This window comes from Aulostomus chinensis, chromosome 11 (genome assembly GCF_037954235.1).
Source record: "Aulostomus chinensis isolate RoL2024-O1b breed Wild chromosome 11, RoL_Achi_v1.0, whole genome shotgun sequence".
In the NCBI taxonomy this organism is placed as follows: domain Eukaryota; kingdom Metazoa; phylum Chordata; class Actinopteri; order Syngnathiformes; family Aulostomidae; genus Aulostomus; species Aulostomus chinensis.
Window position 1 is genome coordinate 15538089 of NC_141330.1, and position 21458 is coordinate 15559546.

General features: G+C 41.9%; 3 protein-coding genes and 1 non-coding gene across 8 annotated transcripts; 2 read left to right on the forward strand and 2 right to left on the reverse strand.

Moving 5' to 3' along the window:
• Window positions 1-5: 5 nt before the first annotated feature.
• mrs2 (magnesium transporter MRS2) lies at window positions 6-11205 on the forward strand. Of its 3 annotated transcripts, XM_086218860.1 has the most exons (13): window positions 24-157; window positions 388-824; window positions 2273-2337; window positions 2531-2567; window positions 2833-2945; window positions 6800-6961; window positions 7069-7199; window positions 7503-7619; window positions 9098-9167; window positions 9421-9503; window positions 9711-9828; window positions 10092-10205; window positions 10312-11205. In XM_086218860.1, exons 2-13 carry the CDS (start codon window positions 521-523, stop codon window positions 10369-10371), a joined length of 1374 nt encoding a protein of 457 aa, XP_086074986.1. In that variant the 5' UTR covers window positions 24-157; window positions 388-520; the 3' UTR covers window positions 10372-11205. The 3 variants fall into 3 exon arrangements, 2 of the variants coding, with proteins under 2 accessions (XP_086074985.1, XP_086074986.1); XM_086218859.1 differs by having other exon boundaries at window positions 7-824; XR_015118564.1 differs by lacking the exon at window positions 10312-11205 and having other exon boundaries at window positions 6-824; window positions 9745-9828; window positions 10092-10148.
• LOC147253597 (integrin beta-1-like) lies at window positions 3067-6280 on the reverse strand. 2 transcript variants are annotated; one of them, XM_086218861.1, is made up of 7 exons: window positions 6178-6280; window positions 5153-5413; window positions 4866-5079; window positions 4533-4662; window positions 4088-4388; window positions 3647-3928; window positions 3067-3404 (listed from the first exon to the last, which is right to left on the reverse strand). In XM_086218861.1, exons 2-7 carry the CDS (start codon window positions 5407-5409, stop codon window positions 3215-3217), a joined length of 1374 nt encoding a protein of 457 aa, XP_086074987.1. In that variant the 5' UTR covers window positions 5410-5413; window positions 6178-6280; the 3' UTR covers window positions 3067-3214. The 2 variants fall into 2 exon arrangements, with proteins under 2 accessions (XP_086074987.1, XP_086074988.1); XM_086218862.1 differs by having other exon boundaries at window positions 5153-5410; window positions 6178-6279.
• Window positions 8502-8574, reverse strand: trnar-ucg (transfer RNA arginine (anticodon UCG)). Its single transcript has one exon. It is a non-coding gene; the product is annotated as a tRNA-Arg (tRNA).
• A 952-nt stretch (window positions 11206-12157) lies between the features above and the next one.
• Window positions 12158-21019, forward strand: LOC147253599 (syndecan-2-like). Of its 2 annotated transcripts, none has more exons than XM_086218864.1 (5): window positions 12158-12443; window positions 16667-16799; window positions 17656-17789; window positions 17903-18107; window positions 18334-21019. In XM_086218864.1, the coding sequence occupies exons 1-5, from the start codon at window positions 12384-12386 to the stop codon at window positions 18495-18497; spliced, it is 696 nt and encodes a 231-aa protein (XP_086074990.1). In that variant the 5' UTR covers window positions 12158-12383; the 3' UTR covers window positions 18498-21019. The 2 variants fall into 2 exon arrangements, with proteins under 2 accessions (XP_086074990.1, XP_086074989.1); XM_086218863.1 differs by having other exon boundaries at window positions 12161-12443; window positions 17605-17789.
• Window positions 21020-21458: the final 439 nt, after the last annotated feature.

Below are 21458 nucleotides of genomic sequence, written 5' to 3' on the forward strand. Positions count from 1 at the left end.
TCGGTGTTCTGCCGCGGTGCATTATGGGTGGGGCAGTCATTTCTCTGCTGCTCCTGCCGTGTTAGCTACCTTCCCTGACAGGTTATTCATTAGAACCGTTCTTCGAAACAACTGTACCGTTTTTCTTTGACTCGTTACAGTTTGTATTCATCGGCAGGTAACTAACTCGTGTTACTTGTTTAATGTCAGTAACGTTTGAAATTTGTAACCGTTGAGAGTACGAGCTGTACCCTGTTATTAGCCGCTAGTGTGTCTAGCATAACAAGCACATCGGCGTTGACATTCTCGAAAGACGTATGAACGGAGTTACACTGTAGTAATAGTGACTGTTATGACGTAAGACCTCTGTTCTTGTGTCACATGTGGATTCTGGACTTGACACGACAGCTCCAGCGACCTCACACAAGATGGCTGAAGAACTGAACGCACATTTTACCCCAGACCCCTTCTTCCTTTCTCACGGAGGCTGAAACTTGCTGCTAGTCCCTGAATCTCTGCTGTTAGTTTAGCTCCTCTGGACATGAAGCTCCTCAGAGTGCTGCTGTCTGGTTATGGGTGCTGCTCCAGGATCTATGTGCCAGTTATGGGACCCTCTAAACGCCCTTTAAGTTCTGTTTTCCCTTTCTCCTCTATTTTGGACGGAAATGGGAGTTTTGTTCCTCGAATAATGCTCTTCCCCATGAAGAAAACTGTGGCGGTTGTAAACAAGGAGCTGGTACTGAGCAGCAGGAGCTACAGTGATTCAACTTGGCGAACCCTCAGAGGAGACCAGTTAGCTGCTTTTAGAAATAAGAATGTGCTGCAAGGAACTGCAACCTATCCTGGTAGGTAGAATTGTGGAATATTGAAGTCTGGTGATTTGAAAAAGACAAAAACACAGCTGGGGACCTTTTACAGCACAATATATTTCTTAAAATTAAAGGGGTTGTTCATCCAGAACTGTAAATTCATTATCTACTCATCCACATGCCAATAGAAGGTCTGGTGAAGTTTTTTTAAGGACAGGAAAATTGTATCAATACCCTCCATAATCTTCAACTGACCATCCATTGGCATGAGGGGGAGAAGAGAATGAGAGAATGATCATTTTTGTTGAACTATCCCTTTAATATGTGCTGATTCTACATTGTACCATTTTGAAGCCAAATATTTATAACAAATTGCTGCACTTGATATGTGCATATTTCAGTACATCTCGACACTAGGATCCAACTACTACAGCAGAAGTCAGCTTTTACGAATTGATATTAATCCATCTCAGGTACATTGTTATTGGCATATTTCTTCTGTGGAGTAATACAATAATAAATTACTGCACAGAAAAAATGCTACTATATTCGGTACAGTTTTGGTCTCATGCCTGCTTCTTGTATTCTTTTTTTATAACTCAAGTGAAATAATGTCAATTTTTGTCTTTAGAATTGTAGATTTATTTGTGACACAGCACCATCACAGTCAATGCGTGTTTTTTAAGAACTGTAATGACAATAAATAAATTCTCGTAGTATTGAGTAAAATAGGTCTTTTAACATGTAAAAATATCATTTTGGCCTTGTAACAGTTCAGGCCTTGCTGCTTTCACTATTTTCATTGCTGTTGTACCAGTTTTCAGCACTGACTCAATTAAATATATCCATTAATCCATTTTCTTCCGCTTAGTCCTGTTAAGGGTCGTGGGGGGCTGGAGCCTATCCCAGCAGCTACAGGCAAGAGGCAGGGTTCACCCTGGACAGGTCACCAGTCCATCACAGGGCCAACACATAGAGACAGACAACCATTCACACTCACAGTCACACCTACAGTCAATTTAGAGTATCAATCAGCCTCATCCCCTCTTGATGTCTTTGGACTGTGGGAGGAAGCTGGAGTACCAGAGAGACCCCACACAGGAACAGGGAGAACATGGAGACTCACACAGAAAGATCCTGTGATGGAGCCGGGACTCGAACCTGGAACCTTCTTGCTGTGAGGCCACAGTGCTGACCACTGCACCACCAGTGCCTAATGAAATATATGCTGAGAACAATTATATCACTGCAACAGGCTTTAGAATGCAAAAACAGAGAGTTTCCAGTCTTGACTTTTTTTTTTTCATTTTCTCACAAAAACACATGGCAAGACCCAGAAATGATGGTGCAACTTGCAGGTTGAGAACCGTTTATACAGAACACCAGATTTATTGTTCAAGTTAGGACAGCTTGTTCACTACGGGTGAATTTCAGATTAAAAAAATATCCAGTCTTGGTTGAGCTGCATCTTCTTCTTTGAACAGTGTCCTTCATGTGCCACAGAGTGATGGAAACTCCTCTCTCCAGTATGACTCAAGTTTTTGTTGTGGTAAGTGATTTTCCAAATTATCTCACCTGTAACTGACCAGCAGTTGGCGCTTTATATTTCTCCCACTTCTTGGTTTGACAGGACACTTTTTTATCTAGTTGCTCAATGACTGAAGTTTAAGTTGATGTTGTTGGGGTACAGATGCTGACTGTCGTGCTGTTATGATGATCCACTTTCTTGTAATATTTCACAGATGAAGTTTGACCAAGAAGGAAATGTGACAACATTTGGTAAGTTCCAGAAAATCAATATTTTCAATCTTTTCTTTTCTTAACTGTTACATTTTAATTGCCATGCCTCTCATCAATGTACCAGAATCATTTTTCAAATATTCCCCAGTGTAGAGTTCAGCCACGCTCAGTCACCGTGTTAATGTAGCTGATGTGCATTTAATGGAATCTATTTGCTGGTAGTTTAACTTCTTAGCCTCTGAAATAGAGAGGTTAACAACTAATCTCCTGCCTTTGTTGTTTGTTTTTTTTTTTTTTCTTTCAGAGAGAAGGAAAAATGAGTTTTACCAGGAGTTGAGTCTCCAAGCCAGAGACCTTCGCTTTCAGCACAGTACCAGCATAACTGCCAGAAACAACTGCATCATCATACGAATGGAGGTAGGCGCAAAATCTAGATCATCTTTCATCATGCCCTTGATCAAGTAACATCCAGTTCGGTACTAGTAGTGGTGATAAATTTACCATCAAGGACAAGAAAACTGAAAGCATATGTAGATTCACAAAGGCACACTCGTGTCTTCACAAATTATTTTATTTATCCATATCTGCAAAAATTTAAACAGATTTGACAGATTTTAGTGGAAGTAAAGCTGAAAGCAGAGACCTGAATATTAGGGGGTAAGACGTAGACCCTGACCCAGCACCAGTCAACATTCTTTAGCCTTCACCACGAATGACGCTGCTGTAGTGGGGGACACTCGGGAGAAGGTGAAGTAGAAGAAGCAACTGTCGTCAGTGCTTCTCATTTTACAGAGTCCACCAGTTTCTCTTGGTGGGGGCAGGTCACCTTTGGTGTCCACTAGTGTCACAGTGAGGAAGTTGCACTCCTCATCACACCTGATGACAAAGGGTCGCATTGAGAAAAGAGGACCTTCCACCAACACTTGACAAACTGAGGAGATTTATGCTTCTATCCTGACAGCTGTGCTTTATCATTTCATGAATTCAGCAGGTTGTTTTATTCGTCTGGCACTGCTTCATGATATATGTACTTGTCCATAGTACAAAGTTTGAACATCAAAAAATTCCACTTTTAAAAAATACATGGGAACCTTTTGTTATAATCATCCACTCCTTACCTGCTCTTCTTCTCTCCTTTTCCAAACGCCCGGCACTCCACACAGGCCAGGTTCAGTGTACAGACATTCTCACAAGTGGGACAGGACTCACAAGTGGGGCCCGTGTATTGGGGTGTCTCACACCTGCACTGTCCACACTCACAGCTCCCTCTCCCAGAACACACCTGCTGGTTTGCTGCAAGGCAGGCAGTAGTGTCCAGGGAGCAGCTACAGTCCTCACCAGCCCAGCCTTCATCACAGAGGCACTCTCCACACTCACACCTCCCATGGCCCCCACACATTCTATTGGATAAAAAGGGTTGTTTGATAAATGTGCATCTCAATCTGTTCTAATACATGATGCAATATTAGACATCGTAGCATATTAGATTCAGATCATTTTAATATGCTGAGGAAAAAAGTATTGTTTAAAGTAACAAAGGGCTTCTGACGGTGACGCACCTGTTATTGCTGCGCAGACAGTCAAAGTTGCTGCACTCACAGTAGCGGCCGCTGTATCTTTCTGTTGGGTTTGCTCTAATATAACAGGAACAGGCATCTCCTAGGCAGTCCCCCCTACCGCTGCACACTGCTGCACCCGGGCTGGGGCGGCAGTAGTCATCGTTTTGTGGGAAAAATATACTCACTTGGCAGTATTGTCCAATGTAATGTTCGTAACACCTACAAAGACCACACTGGAGAGTTCCGTGGCCACTGCAGGCAGTACTGCCCTCCTGCTGCTCTCTCATACATTCACACTCACCTAGAGAAAGCAAAAAAGACCCATTTTGATTCTTGTGGGGTTTTGTTTTTTTTTTTTTTTTTACAATTTCTGTGCATGTGTTTGCCTTACATTAGCAGCATAGTGATTCAGATTCATGCACTGTGGCAGTGCGGTCATACTTACACTCCAAAGTTAGCTCTAATTTTAAGCTTTGTGAAGATCCTCTGGGTGTGATGAAGACAGACCAGGGCCCCGTCCTGTTCTGGTACAAGTCATCGCGCTCAGTCTTACACTGAGCAGCCTCCACTATCACCTAGAGCAATAATCTAGTTCATTATCATGATATTTGCTTATTACTTCCACCAAGGAGGGAATGTGAGGGGGGCAGTTTTTCTGTCAGCAGGATTATGCAAATTTATGAAACCAGCATTTTGATTGGACCAGGGTAGCATGGACCAAGAGAGACTGAATGTCCTCTGGTTATTTATATTTCCAAACAGACGATGGATGCATCACCTGTACAACCTGGAGGTTCTCATTTACGGTGCTGCTGAATGTGATGTTGACTCCAGCTGGAACAGAACTGGTGTCCATCATCCGCTCTTCTGTGATTGGCTGGTCTGTTGGTGTGGTGATAACTAGTGAGAAGGACTGGCTCACACCCGGTCTCAAATGGAGGGACAGCTCCTGGGGCTGCAGGAGCAGAGCTGAGGCTGCTGCTGGCTGGGTGCTGCGAAAGTGATATTATTTTAATGTATAATACACAGCAGTACATGTTATTTTGTTTTAAAGGGCAGTGTTACCTGCTTTCATTCCTCACAACCTGAACACGGCCCCGAGGGTTATACAAATGTCTTTTCTGACAGCCTGCGCTCTGCAGCCCTTTCAGTGTATGACAGCGAATCTTAGCTTTAGGGGCGGTGCACCAAGCACACTGAGGGCCAGACTGGATGCACTCGTCACAGTTGGAGGCTGATGTCAGACATGGTTGTTGTTTTGCCAAGCTGACAATCACCAGAGCTGAGGCCAGCAGGGTGAGACAGAGCTGCTTCATAGCCATGCTGCTGTCAACAGTGACACATTAGCATGAATAAGATCATCAATGATTTGTTAGAATAAAAGAGAAAGTACAGCATGATCAAAGAAGCATGTTGAAACAAATCATTCACTCTCAGGTGTCAGGGTTTTGATGCAGCATGAACAACGGGCTATTTCAGGACAGCATTGTCACACGTGAAGTGCATGTCACAAAAAATGTAAACACAAAATACTAGATGTTAACTAGAAGAAATAAATATTTTTTTCAGGACGGTAAAATAAATTCTAAATTAAAGCTAAATTTGTCTTAGTAATCACTAGTCATTAATTGCAATCCTTAATCTTTTAAAAAGAAATAAAAACAAATATAGAAAAGTATCCTCAGTCTGTGAGGAAATGAAGGTGTTTTTGCTCTCCATTGATCAGTGAATAGAAACATTCCTGTTAGACTCAAATCTATAACTGGATAAAGGTTTGCTGCCCCTGTCAAGCTTCCCCGTCTGCTTGAAAGAACAGTAGCCGAGAGCTTGTTCCGTTAAAATGAAAACCGCAAGTACCGGTAACTGAAATGATATACTTCCCTCTCTACTGGAGCTGTAACTATAGTCAGACTTTCCAAATGTTTTATTAGCTTATGTTTTCATCTGGTAGTGAAAGTTAAGATTTTTAAGAAAGAACTGAAATTATGAAGTAATGTATGCAACAAATAGCCTGATATGACAGTACTTTGCTTATGAGCTAACATACTGGTGTGCTAAATAAATCTGAACGGTCAATGTCCAGTTGTTACCTGACGTAGCTGAAGCTCTTTGCTCTGGACCTGCTGCTCGGTCGGGTTATCTACCTCTTTTGAATGTGATACGCTGACAAACCCTGATCATCTATTGGCTGCTTCCAAACACTGATTGAGCCCCAGGATGAAGAGTCTTGGACATCCTGTGTGTCGCAACTATTTTTTGAGGGGGGGATATTCAACGTGTGGCTCAAGAAGTTTACGCCCAGTGAATCAGCGTTCGCAATTTCACCACCTGACCCTTTCATTGATCACGACCTCAAATATTTACAGATCAGAATCAAGTATCAGGCCAACGGTCATCGTCAACATTGCAAAAACATAACTAACAAAACATAAGATGCACTCACTGAAGAAGTTTTACTTTCAAGTAAAAAATTGTTTTGTAGTCAGCAAACAATCACTTTGGCTGTTCATTAAATGCCACGCGATGATTACTTTAGTAATTCAGGTCATTTTAAACATCCAGTCATATCTTTTTACAGGCTCTCCACAAACTTTTGAGAGCAATACAACATTTAAAGATAGCCCCAAATGTATATGTATATTTTTGGTAGAGGAAGCTGATATTCGGATCAGGATTAAGAGTTGTCTGAAGCATACCTCTGTCTCTTCACAGGCTTTGAAAGCTATTGTGACCCCACAGTGCCTTTTGGTGTTGGATTTTCGTGGTATGGAATTAGAACGGTGGCTGGTGCTGGAGCTGGCCCCACAGCTAACATCCCAAACACACACTCTGCCTTTTGAGTTCAGAGCACTGGAAGCCATACTGCAGCACAAGGTGAGATCGATTAGAGGAGCAGCACTGTGTCTGTTTATTGTAGCCTTTTATAACCTAAACATGTGAGTTCTATTCCAAGGTGAGCTAAAGCCTGTTTGTGCCAATAGGTAAACACTCTCACGGTCTGTCTGAACGAAGTCGAACCAGCAATTATGGACATATTGGAATCTTTAGTGGATCCTAAAATTCTGTCTGCTGATCGGTGTAAACTACACGTGCTGCTGCAGAACAGCAAGAGGTAACACACCAGTATACACTTGAACGAGGGGAGGTGGGATGTGATTGCTTGCCAAATGATTCATTTCAGGAACAGGGACAGTATCTGTGGGACTGGCCTGGTTTTCATCTCACTAGTCATTCAATATACTGTAGTTTCACCCCATTTTCTACCAACGCATGATATGTGACATGTTTGTTCACTGATTGGGGTTTTTGATGAATAGTTACATTTTTCTCAGTACAAACACCAAAAGTGCCAATAAAAAGATGTAGTTTTGTACATTTTTCAAGCCTGTCTTTTGTCTATTTTTGCTTTTGACAGGTTATCAGAGTTGGAGACGGACATTAAAGTTTTTAAGGATTCCTTGCTGAAGATTTTGGATGAGGATGAGATAATTGAGGAGCTCTGTCTTACCAAGTGGACAGACCAGAGAGTTTTGTATGTCACACATCCACACACTGCTATATTCTGTTTTCTTGAAATCCCTTATAAGGCCAATTTGGATTAAAGATTCACAAAACAGAACAGTCGCAGTGAGAATTCCAGTAGTGTGAACTGGCCTATGTCACCGCAGCTCATGCTGGCAAGGGGCATCAACTGCTCCACAGCTTCTTTTAGAGTCTGATTATTCTGTTAATGTTTTTCTCATAGACTCTTGATAGTTGGTGTTTTCTTTGGTAATCAGTGGCGTCATCAACTCCTCTAAACAACAGAACAGAAGCAGGAACAGACAAGACAAAAAGAAGGGATTTCTTATCTCCAATTCACAGCATCAGTTTGCATAAGCCCCCTGGCTACTCCGCCGAAACATCCTGGGAGGGCTCCAAATTTTTGACATGCTCCTTAAAATGTTTTTCTGTTTTATAATTACTTGGTAATTAAACTTCTGGTTTTCTGAATTTATGTTTGCAGATAAAAGTGGTTTGGGTTATGTAAAAGTAAGCTTTAGTTTAAATTCCTTAAGAATGACGAAGGGCACTAAACTTATCATCTGTATGCAAGCTCGTTAATAGCTATGGTTCCTTCAAACATTCTATTGTGTTTTCTGATTTTATTCAAATCACGAGTTTTAAAGTGGTTACTTTCCCTTTACACAACGCTTCTGTTTCTACAACAGATACACCAAATGAATTTCCTGCTTGATTGGTTAAAAGTCCATTTACAAAGACATCACTGTGAAGTTTTTTGGGGGAGATTTTTCTCTTAAATGCAGAAATTTTGGTCACCTAACAAAATTGAGTAACCCTCAAGTTCTTAGTGGAATGAGAAAAAAATCAAAATTATATGAGTAAATGGCAAAAGGTGAAAAACTTTGGCTTCCGACCACGAAGGGACTCGAACCCTCAATCTTCTGATCCGAAGTCAGACGCCTTATCCATTAGGCCACGTGGTCTGTTGAGTACTACAGTGGAACAAGCATCCATTATGTATGGGAGCTTGTGAAAGAAACCACTTAGATCAGTTCGTAGTCTCAGTAGTAGTTGTGCCTTTAGATGTCTGGATGTGGAAGAAATTAAATTAGCAGAAAAATTCATTTTGTTATTCATAACAATTCGCTGTCATTCTGGCACAAAACCTACAACAACAATGCTACATCACATGGAAAGTCTACAGGTTTCTGGTTCCTTTCCCCATTGGTGACATTTTGGTTAATAAAACCTGCCACGACACCAAGCTCCAACCAGGTTAAGATTGCGCCTCTCGATTTTAGCCTACTTCTTTCACTCTGACGTCTCTTATGGGGCTCTTGGAAACAAACTACTTTTAGAGCTAGCCTTTGTAAGAGAATTTTTTTTTTTAATTCTCTTTTCTAAGAACATTAACTTTTATTTTGTAGTTACCTTGACTTTTGTTAGTCAATACTTTCAATTTTATTGTGTTTGTAAGTATGGGTGTGTGTCTGTGTGTCTTTGTAGTGAGGAGAGCAGTTTGGGCATTGACCACGCTGAGGAGATGGAACTTTTATTGGAGAATTACTATCTGCAGGTATCTGTCAGATCTGAAGAAACCTGTAACATGTTCTCCTGTAAACATTGAATCTTTACACTGATGATGTGAACAAACTAAACTGAGGCAGAATTATAGATGGAAGATTTTCACACTGGTCGGTCCGTCTGGGATCTCATCGTGAACTTTTCCCCTCCCAGTGTGCGTGGTAGAAAGGGTTGTGACACATCATGGTGAATGGAGTCGCCATTTGATGTTCAGTGGTACTGACGACTCTGTCTGCTCTATTCAGGCGGAGGAGCTGGGGAACAAAGCCAGAGAACTGAAAAGCCTGATAGATGACTCAGAGAGTGTCATCTTTATCAATCTGGACAGGTACACACACACTCACACACACTCTCTCACTCACTAACTAACAGAGTACAACTATCAACTCCTTATATAGAAACACTACTTGTGGTTGGATGGTGTTGGAAACTGCTCGGACTCAGGAGGGGGTTAGGTTGAACCGACTCAAACACTCTTTGAAGTCCTCTGGGAATGTGAAGACATCTTGGTGTCATGTGTTCTGTTTTATTGTAGCCATCGAAACGTGATGATGCGTTTGAATCTGCAGCTGACCATGGGAACCTTCTCACTCTCCCTATTCGGCCTGATCGGAGTGGCGTTCGGAATGAATTTGGAGTCGACTTTTGAAGAGGTTAGGCGATCGTCCTTCCTACTGATGGTGTCAATCACATCTGGAGATTTACAGTTCTTTTTTCTGTTTCTTCTCAAATACTGTACTGGGATTTTATTGTGTAAGACACATCAATCACACTTCAAATAACTTCCTGGCGTCCTTCAATATTTGGATTGACAGTAAACTGATAGATTCATGGGTTGATTCTCTGTTTACATGCTCTTACTTCGGTGTGATGATGCGTTCTTCCGTCTCTACTCACCTGAGCTTATTTTTCCCAGGACCCTCGAGTTTTCTGGTTGGTTACTGGCTTCATGTTCTTGGGCAGCGGGCTGATGTGGAGGCGACTGCTGTCATTTCTGGGACGACATCTCGAGCCCTCATTACTCTCACAAGTAACAAACACACATGCACACCCACACAAGTCGATTGATCACCATTTGTGTTGATCTTTAGATGCATAATAAAATAGCCCAACTATTGCCAACTGTTTTCAAACAGATCCCTCAAGTTTGGAAGAGAAGCCTGAAATCGTCTGACATCAAGGCCGGGGTGCGGTGATCTTCTACCTCTGTTTGGCTGCCCTCAGCCTCTGTTGCTTTTAAGACATCAGACTACGACCTCCTCAATTCTCTGCCTCCTCTTTATTTTAACACACCTCATTGTTTAACCCTGCTGCGGGTGTTCAGACTGCATTTATTGTTCGAATCCACCAATGGATTATCTTTATCAGTGTCCTGTTATATTTATCATGAGGATCATGTTGGATCCTTGAAATTTTTTTTAATTTATTTTTTGTCATGGATGATCAAACATGTGGGAACAGAGGATTTCTCCAGGCTACTCGTATACCGCTGTGATTATAACAACTTACTATGCAGTAGCAGTCACTTACTTCACTAGTGGAAAAAAGTGTGTCTAAAGGTCTGATTTGAATAAATGTGAATGTGTGTTAATGTCTGACAAGAGTTATTTCTTCATATGCAGTGCAGTTTGAAGTAAGTAAGGAGTAGCCTGTTGTGTCCACGATCAGTTATTTTATCCAGATTATCGTAAGAGTCAGAGCACTCCAAGGCTGCCAGAACGTGAGCAGGAGAGCCAAAGTAGGATTAGAAGTCAAGTTCCTTCACTTTCCAGTTTGACTTCACACAGTTCTGTGTTTCATCGGATGAAACTGGTCAAATCCTCCAGCTGCACTGTGCTTTTGAGCAATGGCCTTCCAGGCTTTGAATATTTCAAGTCCGTGTAAGCATTCAGGTGCAATTTCTTCTGCTGTTGGGGGGGGCGGGTGAAAGCACCGTCACTTTGGGTCCCTCTGCTGTATTACTACAATACGACCAATGCTGGATTACTGGCTCATAGATGTGTATTTTTTTTTCCATGAATGTTCCGTTTCCCGAAAAATAAGATCAATTATACAAAAAAAAAATCACCTGTCCTCTCATTCCTTTCAAATGTCTTTTGCTTGAAATTCGAATGTTGACCCTTTTTCATTTGAATGGAATGCTGAGAATCCACAAAAACTTGGAAGTCTGCTGACTTGTCCTCGTACATTGAGACAAACAAATGCCATATTGTTTTCTCTTCCTGTCAAAAAAAATGATAACAATGCGCAATCCTAGGTTTGTTCCCCTTATTGTAATTAATCATAGAGCTTGTAATCAGTGGTCAAAACAGTATTTTTAGTAAGGTAGTGTACTGAAATGCAATATCGAGGTATTTCTCATTTAGTTTTACTCCACTACATTACAATGGAAACACTGCAGTTTTTACTCCATTTGTCTCCCATTTGTCAGACCCTGTAAGCTAAAGTTAAATATTTTTAATTGAAGGATTTTTCAGGAAAAATAATCATTTGATAAGAGAACATTACCTGAGAAGTAGAACTGGTAAACACTTCTCCAAAATGACCTGAGGAGGTCGGTGTTTCCCAGATGAAACGCTACGAAACAGGAATATAAAACTACTATGTAAACTGTAATTTTACCTTTGATATGCAACTTAACTCAATACATAATACCTCTGCTTGTATTTTGGTCTAATTTTGAACGTAGACTTTTACCAGAATACTATTCTATGTGGTAATTTTATTAGTAAAGAACTTTGTACTTCCTCCACCACTGCTGCCATTCAGTACTTTTGAATATATATATTAGTGATATATTTATCACGGAACCATTTGATTAAAACTTTTATTTTTCAGATACTGGCCACAAGTACTCGAGTCCACAACAAAAATAACGTTAAAATACAAATAATAATATTAGCAGGCTACCCCCCCCCCCCCCCCGCCTCTCTGTCGTCAATTAGCGTCACGCCGTGCTGACGTCACGGCGGGGCCACGCTGTACTTCTCCAAACAAGTTTTCCAGAGAAACTCCACATCACTACGCGTCCAGCAGCAGAGGATCCCGGAGGTGCAGGGATTTAAAAGAATAGTCCCGGAAATACGAACCAAAGCGTGACTACTAGGATTCGGCATAGCGACACTGCTGTTTTTGAGAGAGTCTTCTCGCCGTATTCAACCTTAGTTTTCCGTCTCAGCGGTCGTCATTTTTTTGGGGGAAAATTAAAATGAGGAGTCTGTGGTTGTTGTTCCTCGTCGGGCTGGCGACAGGGTTCCTCAGTGATAAAGTGAGTAACTTTTTTGTTAAATTGTAAAAGATGATGCTTTATTGTTGTAAATTCGATAGTTTTCACCGGTTGTTGTTGGGTTTTTTTGTCCTTTTCTCACAAAGAAAATCACTACCTTTGTCTTCATTTGACTGCTTGACCTCCTATCAAAACCAACAACCTTGTACCTCATGTTAATTCTAGCCTAGCTTGACGAACACGTTTGTTTTCCCACCTTTCTCCTTCCTAATTACCCCCACCTGGACGCTTCGTGCTTGGTCTAAAACTGAAATCCAACCGCAGCTGTTTTGGAGCTGGAGTAACAGTTCTCCAGGAAGCCCCGGTATTTAGATAAGAGCATTGGTATTTGGAAGTCTTGATAATATTCAACCCGAGGGTCAAGTCTTTTCAGCCCAAGTTCAGTCCTCTAGACGGCGTCAAGTTCACACGTTGCCTTGGTCAAAGTGTAAAACACATGCATTATCTATAAATACAGCAAACAGATAGGGCTGTTTATATTCTGCTTTTCTTATTCTTAACAAGCACAAACAAAAAGTCAAACAAAAACATCCCCCTCCCTCTGTAAAGCTGGAAAACACCTGGAAATGACAGGTCAGAGCAGAGCTCTGTACACGATCACAGGGAAATCCTGACTGTGATTTATTAAAGATAAGAGTTCTGTGGAAGAACTTGGGAACTTGGCCCCCTGAAGTACATGACAAATATGATTTATAGTGTGAAAGACAGGGGGCTGAAACCTGAGACTGTCCTGATAGAAGATAGCAGGAACCCACAAGGGAGCTCATGTTGGCTAAATACTGAGGAGACTTGTACAGACAGAGCAGGAACATACAGTTTTTCCCATCAACTGGGCCCCATATGAGGATCACAAGTGAAGAAGAGCTTCTCAGCTGTTAAATATTATAATCATTTTAATGTGTTTGTCATTCTCTGCTTCACACATGCTTTGATTCAAGTGGAGCTCATGCCACTAATACACAGATTCCTGGCCTAAATTGCTGGGCGTGATGAGTTCGGCTCGATTCAAACTGTCTGTTTTCTGTGAGCGCGGCTGCAGAATTACCAGTTTGTCAGTCAGGGATGCTGCTCGCGTGTGAAAGATGAATGTTCATACTGACTCTCTGTCTTGTGACGAGATGTGAGTGGGGAGTTGTGTCATTCTCTGGATGGGTGAGTCACAGAATGAGTAGGAGTCCCACTCCCGGCGCAGGCTAGTCCAGGCAAGCTTGTGACTGCATGGAGTTTTCACCCAGGAAGGCGTGGGACACCTGCTTTCATTACCGTTCACACTCGACTGTATAGAATGGGGAAATCTGTAAACATCTCACGGTGTTGGGCTAGATAGAGATAGAGCTGTCTCTGACACTTTAGTCACTTTTTGATAGTCAGATCTCAACTTGCCCTTGGGGGGGGGGAATTGTCACACCATAAGCAAACGTGCAACTAGACCAGGAAGCTAACCAAGGCTTTTGTTATTACAGCGAATAGCAGTGAGATCCTCTCCTCAGATTAGTGGTCAGAGGATTTTGCCCCGCCATTATGACAAAATAAGCCTCTTCAATAAATCTTTGAACAAACACTGGAACCTTTTTAAGTCTGAGTCAGTTAAACAATAGCGGTGTGTGTCAATGATGGACTGTGCAACAATAACAAACGTCAAACGTTTTGTCGCCGTGGTCAAACACGGCGCGAGGCGCCACTGTCTACAGCAGGTGGTGATGATGCTCCGCTGTGTACGTTTGACTGTTGCGCAACACTGCTGTTGACCAGGTTCCTCTGTCATTATCATGCACTTCCAGCTCATTGGTTTTCTGTCAGAGCTGACAGCTGCCGGGCCCCAAAGGCTCATGGAGCATGGATTTGGTGATTACCGGACGCAATACTGCTCCTCTTGAAACAATCACACACACCTTGGCTCTGCTGTGTGTCCGTCGTGTTAACTATGGTGACCTTCCTGTTTCCAGCGACTTGTCTTCACTATGACAAAGCACCAGGACACCAGATGGTTATAGACAGCCTGTGTGTATGTTTTCCAGATGTGTGTACATCTTTCGCGGCTGACTCAAGAATTCCAGTAAACCTGGATGCATTACAGCCTCTTTCTGGCGTGATGGCCAGCGGTCAGAGGAAGTGATTTTTATTTTGCTTTTGTGTGTTAAGTTTGTCCGATTATCTGTATTGTTCCTGCCGTTCTCAAGCCACTTGTGGGTCTGTGAAATCATTCGTCACTCCTTGACCTCTACTGGAGTCGTTTTATGAAGATGATCCATGATGAGTTACTGCCAGAATGAATGATTGTCATTTTATTTTAGGGGCTCACAGGTAGTTTGTTTAACTGTCTGGCAGTAAATCACCCGAGGTTATGCTAAGACCTTAAAAGGGAATCCAGCTCCCCAGTGATGTTTAGGCCTAAATAAACTGTTCCCTCGGGGGGGGGGGGGGGCAGCTTCCCCTGTAGACCAGACACCAACCTGGAGCTGCTAGCTCGAGGTTTAATGGAACCCTGGTGGCCACAGCTCTCACCTTTCAACCGTGCTCTATCAGATAAAGGTACAACGCTCAGTATTCCTTTCATTTGTAAGTCTCCAGGGCTTCTTGTTGTTTTAAGTCGGTCTATTTTGTTTTAGTAGCATCTGCTCTCTTAATTACTAGCTGAGGACAGAAAGAATGTGACAGTCGCTGCTGCTATCACAGTCCAGGCAGAATCTCCTGGCTGTTGCAAAGTTACTTTAATGACAGTTTTTGAACGGTCACCACCATAAAACAAGCATCAGCTTTGTGTCATGTAGGTTTGCACACTTCGCTCGAACTAAATGAAAATCACAATTACAATATCAGTCAGAATAATTGCAATGAGATAATGTGTCAATCATGCAGCCCTAGTGTGTGTGGGGTATTTTTTTTCCTCTTTATCTGTGGGTTTTGTTTGTTTAGGTTAACGGTGGTTAAAAAAAAAAAACAACCCTAAATTCTGACAAAGTTTTTGATGGTATAATTAAACTAAACATACAACCTGCCTTTCACGGGTCTGTTTCTTAACGGAACGACTGCTATCGCTGCGCACTTTCCTTTGCACTTCAAGATTCAATCCAAAAAACACAGCTGTATCAGCTCTCATTTCTGCTTTCTTCTATTCCCCTCCGGTTTCTTTACAGTATCAAAAAACGAGACCTAAATCCATGATTCAGGACAGTTATGAACATGATTTAGTTTCTTGCCCTCTGAGGACATTTTTGGCTGCAGATGAGCGAGTGGATCCTGCCAAATAGAATGTTAATGGAATGAGACAACAGTTTTATTACTGTATCTCCTCACGCATCCTCTCGTGTCCTCAGCACCTGTTTTATGAAAGAAACTCCCAACACAGCCCTGGTCGGCTCTCGCTCTCTCTCTCTCTCTCTCTCTCTCTCGCTCTCTTCCTCTCCAGTCTCTCCTTGTTAGCACCTGTGTTAGTGGAGGCATAGTATACATACCAGACATACTTCAGGTCTCAATGGGCCATATTCATCCCCGTCTGTGTGTGTTTTTGGGTTTCACTGTATTACTACCAACATCTGCAGAGCTGTGCCTCTCTTCTTGAAGGTCACTCTGATTATGAGGTTGTTTTCTGTGAATATAAAACCATCCTCTCGGAGTGAATGTGGCGTTTGCCAGACACGCATCATATTTCAACAAGCTAATAAATGTCCTAAAGTCACTTTATCTCTGGGGCTCAGGCCCTTTTTTCTTGGCTCAGACTTGGCTTTAGATGGCAGGACAGTTGGGGTTTTGGTTTTCATCACACTCCTTTGTGTTTGGGTTAATGGGAGGTTTTCCTTGGCTGTGCTGGTTTTATGTGGAACCCCTTTTCTTTTGCACATGTGTCTGTTCTGCGCATTGTCTTTGACGCAGCGCCCTCTCTGCTGTCCACTTCTGTAAAACATCACGAATTACTACCGCAACACATGAAGTGAGCGTGAAGCGGGCCTCCATTTACATGCTACAGTGCGGTTACACTCACAGGAACCAGCACACACAGACATATTTGGCCTGCATAGGTCATAGACTGTGAAACGCTCACATGATTTCAATTAGAGGAAGGAATTCTGCAAGAGTGAGTGCAGCAGATTTACACATCCATGTCTCTCCCTCACCTCCTTTCATTTATTTATTTATTTAGTGGTCTTTGTTCGTGTCTCTCTCCCGCCTGCATCCAAAGGTTTAATAAATCATCTTCCTCACAGCTCTTGGTGTCCTCTCAATCCCCGTCATTCACGCCAGATGACCTGTACCTGGAGGGACATACGTCAGGTGACCTGCCCATCGATGATGAAGATGGTTATGATGACGGCTCAGGCTCTGGATCTGGAGACTATGGTGAGGTTCACCAACTTCTGGGCGGACTTTTTTTCAAGCATGTCGTTTGGCTGTTACTCACTCAGAATATGACAGCATTAAGAAATGTGATTAATAAGATAACACATGTTGGTGGTGTTCAGTAGAAGTGTAAATGTTAAGTTCAGTCACAGTATGACGTCATATTGATTCTTTGAATGATGCATTTGCCAATATCACAAAATGTGTTGCGGCTTTGGAACCAGCAAGGCAGAGGCGCTGGGGGAATTTCAAAATAAAGGTGCACCTAAGATGGTGGATCATGGATTGATATTTGGATTTTGTATTGATTACCTCATATTCTAAAAGTAGCTAAATCTTACAAATATTTGACACTATTCCACCTCCATCAACAGTGTGTTGACTGCAGACACTTGGATATTCGATCAGTATGTTGGGACTGTGATGGACTGGTGAGCCGGGATAGTTGCTATCAGCATGAGATGGATGGATAAACCTGTACATTCAGGCTCAGGAGCTCTCGGGGTGCCAGATGTTTGTCCTCAAGTGTCATGTTTTTCTCTGGAAGTGAGCAGACGTAAAGTACTCTTTGTTATGTGTGAGTCACCTTTATGCCCACAGGCAAGAATGTGCTCAGACACTCACTGTGATCACGATGATAGGTGGTGGTGAGGTAAATTATTGTGGAGGCGCTGTATAACTGGGATTGCATTACACCTAATTAACATCAGGAGTGCGCATCTAAAAATGTCAAAGGTCTAAAAGGCTCAGAAGGAAAAGGAGGGAAAAGGTGCAGAATTGTAACGATTCATTGTTTCCTCCTCAGATCTGGCCGACACAGAGAAAATGCTCATGAGGTTCCTCAACTTCTCCTCAGGCAAAGACGTGCGTCCAGTTCAACCACAGCCGACGGCCGCCTCTCCTCACAGTACACCGACTAGAGAGGTGAACAAGGAGACGGACACGGGGACAACGCTCTTCATTTCCCCTGTAGATGACAGGGAAGAGGAGGTAAAAACACTGACCCGAGAGACGGCCCACACTTGCTGCAGCATACAGCAGTCAAACCACTTGTAAGTGAAGATGATTACAGTTGCACTTTAACCTCCACTCAATCTCTCCAGGTGCCAGACTCAGCAGGTGACTGGTTTACAGAACGCCCCAGTCCCAGCACCGCCAGCATCCCTCCCAGTGAAACCACCACCAGTGATGACCTCAGTGACGGTCGAAGGATCATAGAGGATCCAAGTGTTTTCAGGACCAATGAGGTGGACAATCCTGAAGGGGTGATCTCTGAGAACATATGGGAGAGGACCGAGGTGCTGGCAGGTGAGCGCGGATGGAGGTTACCAGGACTCTAAACATGAAAAACCCTTTTCATGTGTTCCTAAAGAATTTGCCTTCCCGATTCATGTCTGAAACTGGATATTTTATATTGATAATAACAGCTTTTGGAACATTTGACATTGAGGCAAAAAATGTGTCCTCAAGCTGTGAGGAAAGTATGTTCAAGAAAATAAAACCTGTTAATGTTCTATTTTCACACCTTTTCCAGGAGTGATCGCTTGTGTGGTGATTGGGTTCCTCTGCGCCGTGTTCCTCCTCCTCCTCCTCGCCTACCGCATGAAGAAAAAGGATGAAGGGAGCTATGACCTGGGAGACACCAAACTGTCCACAACAGCCTACCACAAAGCCCCTACCAAGGAGTTTTACGCCTGAACTGCCCAGTAGAGACTCTTAATTTAAACTGTCGCCTGCCAATCAGGACTGAGAATGGATCTATAACAGCAGATTATTCCTCCTGCTGAAAGTTGAACTGGTCGTCTCTTCTACGCCCCCCCCCCCCCCCCTCATCGTTTCACTTCATAAGCCCAGTTCCTTCGAGGATATAAGGGAACAAATTAAGAGTGTTAAAATGCATCCCCATCATTTCAGTCTAGGAAAGGAGTCGGACATTGATACACATCTAAACTTTAAGGCGTTTAAGAGTGTAGTGATGGATCACAGCCATTCTCCTTAATTTATTTAAGTATTGATACAAACTGCCTTCATGCCATGGACTTTTTTTAGGATGGAGCCAGCCCGGCTCGGCTCAGTGGCGAAGAGGAAGTCGCGTAGGACAGCGTTAGGGTTCTGAAACGGTACAATGGATTTAGAAAGGACCTCCTCTAGTTGATTCCCTTTATTTCAGGTCAGATTGCTTTGTTACATTTCATTTTCTGTACGCATTTCAAGTTTCTGCTGACTGTTGAGATTTATATTTTTTTTTGTTCTGAGGAATGGATTTGAATATGTTATTCTTTAAGAGATTTTGTTACGCTGCAGGTACATACCTTTTTTTTAACCTATTTCTCGCAGATGTTTGACACTTGCAGAACTGACCAAATATATTTGTGCTTTGTCTTTTTTTTTTTTTTTTTTGGAAACTTTTTTTCAGTGGTTTGCTAATTTTTTTTTTAATGGTTGAAGATCATGTTTTCACAAGCCATTTAAAAAAAGAGAGAGAGAGAGCGAGAGAGACTTCAGTCTTTAATGTATTCACACGGTGTTAGCTTTACTATCACATGTATGTCATGTCTTGCGTATGTGGTGACTGAGTGCGGCGAGCGCGTGGGGCCGGATCGCAAAGGTTGAGCCAAGGTTAATGACTATAATTCAGGAAGAAGTGACCTAATGAAAGCCAAACCACATTCCACTCTGACTGACAACTACATACAACCATAATAACATGTTGGACGTCAAAGGGACAGCGGCAGGGTTGAGAGTGTGTGTCGCGCAGTCTGCAGAGTCAGGGTCGATCCACGCAGCAGCATCACAACTAATCAACTATTCAACTCGGCAATGCCGTTTCCCCCTCACAAGCTGGTTGAATATTTGTGAATGTCTTCACCGAAGTGCCATGGTAAATGCTTTATACCTCAGCCAGACCGCTAAAGTCACACAGACAGGTTTCAAAGGAAGACCCGTACAGGATGTTGAGCTGGTGACAGCACGTGCTTGTATTGTTGAACATCTTTTCCCTCTGTTTCAGCTGCTCGGCAATTCTGAAATGCTGATGACTCCAAAACGTCATCGATCCGTGCGCTTCTTGAAATGAGGGATACGGCTCCTTTGTTACAATTCTTTTAGTTTTCAAAAGGTGGTCCAAAGTTTCAAAAAATGTAAATGGAAACATTGATATTTTTAAATTCTTTTTTTTATATCTATATATACACATATATGGCTGATTCATTTCTTTTTACTCAAGTAAACTCAAATAATTTCCCTACAGAATTTCAAAAGTTTTTGTTTTCTTTTAACCGTGTCAAGGTAGCCGAATGTCACTGCTCCCGTTCGCCATTTTTAGCAGCTTTGTATTACATGTCTTAGTCATGGCTACTCACATGCGTTTACATTATTTCTGTTGAATTTCTGTTGCTGCCGTAGAGATTGAGCATTTCAATGGAATTTTAGATTATTTGTGAAAATCTGGTAAACTACCTATTTTTTTTTATTTTTTTATTTTTTTTTTAAGGCTGGAATAAACAAACATCTGCTCAAGTCCCCACTGTGACTTACTGTTGCTAAAGTAATAGTTGTGGGACATTTAAAATCTAAAATGCTTTACACTGCATTGTACACATTTCTTTTGTGATTGTTTTCAGCTGCTGCTCAGGACCACGTGTTTTGTTTTTGGCTTAATTCATGTTATGAGGGGAAAAAAAGGATGTATGGAGAAAACATAACAACTGACAGTTATATTGACCAAAATGTCAAAGAAATGTAAAACCATTTAGATAGAGGGTTAAGACAGAGGGTAAAGACAACGGGTTAGCACTTTCTGGCAATCCAATACGTGATGACACCCAATAAACTTTCTCTTTCAGGATCTTTGTAAATGTACACTCTATGTTGATACTATAATTTATACATATCTATTAATTTATATCATCTGAGACTATTATCCATGTCAGTGACAAAAGAGACTGTGTAGTATTTACTCATAGTTTAAGCCTCTTTGTGTCTAGCTTTTTAAATTTGTGTTTTTTAGCTTCATTCATCATACAAACCTTACTTCATGTCAGTAAACTAACTTTAAAAACAATATTTTTATATGAATGCATTTAACAAACGATAAAAGCAGAAGTAGTTTGATGTACGTACGTTGCAGCTTTAATTTTTATTTCCAAAGCTGATTATAAATTGACTGAAGCCGTAGTTTTAATTAAACACATGCAAAAAAAAAAAAAAAAAAGACATAATGGATCAATTTATAAGCAAGTTATAGATAAAATGAGGATGTATGCTCAGGAGGTGACCGATAGACAACTGTTGCTGAAGTGGCGTCTGATGAGGTTCACTGCTGAATAAAAGATTTGGCTTTAATGCCAGGCTGAAACGAGTCATTTGTCGTTCCTTTGTCGCTGAGAATAATCTGAGCATGAGTTGAAGTTCTCTCCTTTCACCTACGCTCACGAGATTTACAGTGCAGTGCATGGAGTCATAATGAACTCAGTGTCCTTACCGTCATTTTGACCTTAACCTTTTGGTAAAAACAAAGTTGATAAAGTCCAAACGTTTTACTGAAATTTGTGATGTTGAGACACTTCTGTTTGCTGTGTGCCTCCTGCCAGTAATTCCATGAAGGGTCACCTGAAGGCAAAAGAGTTCACTTTAATTTTTTTTGTTTTGCACAATGGT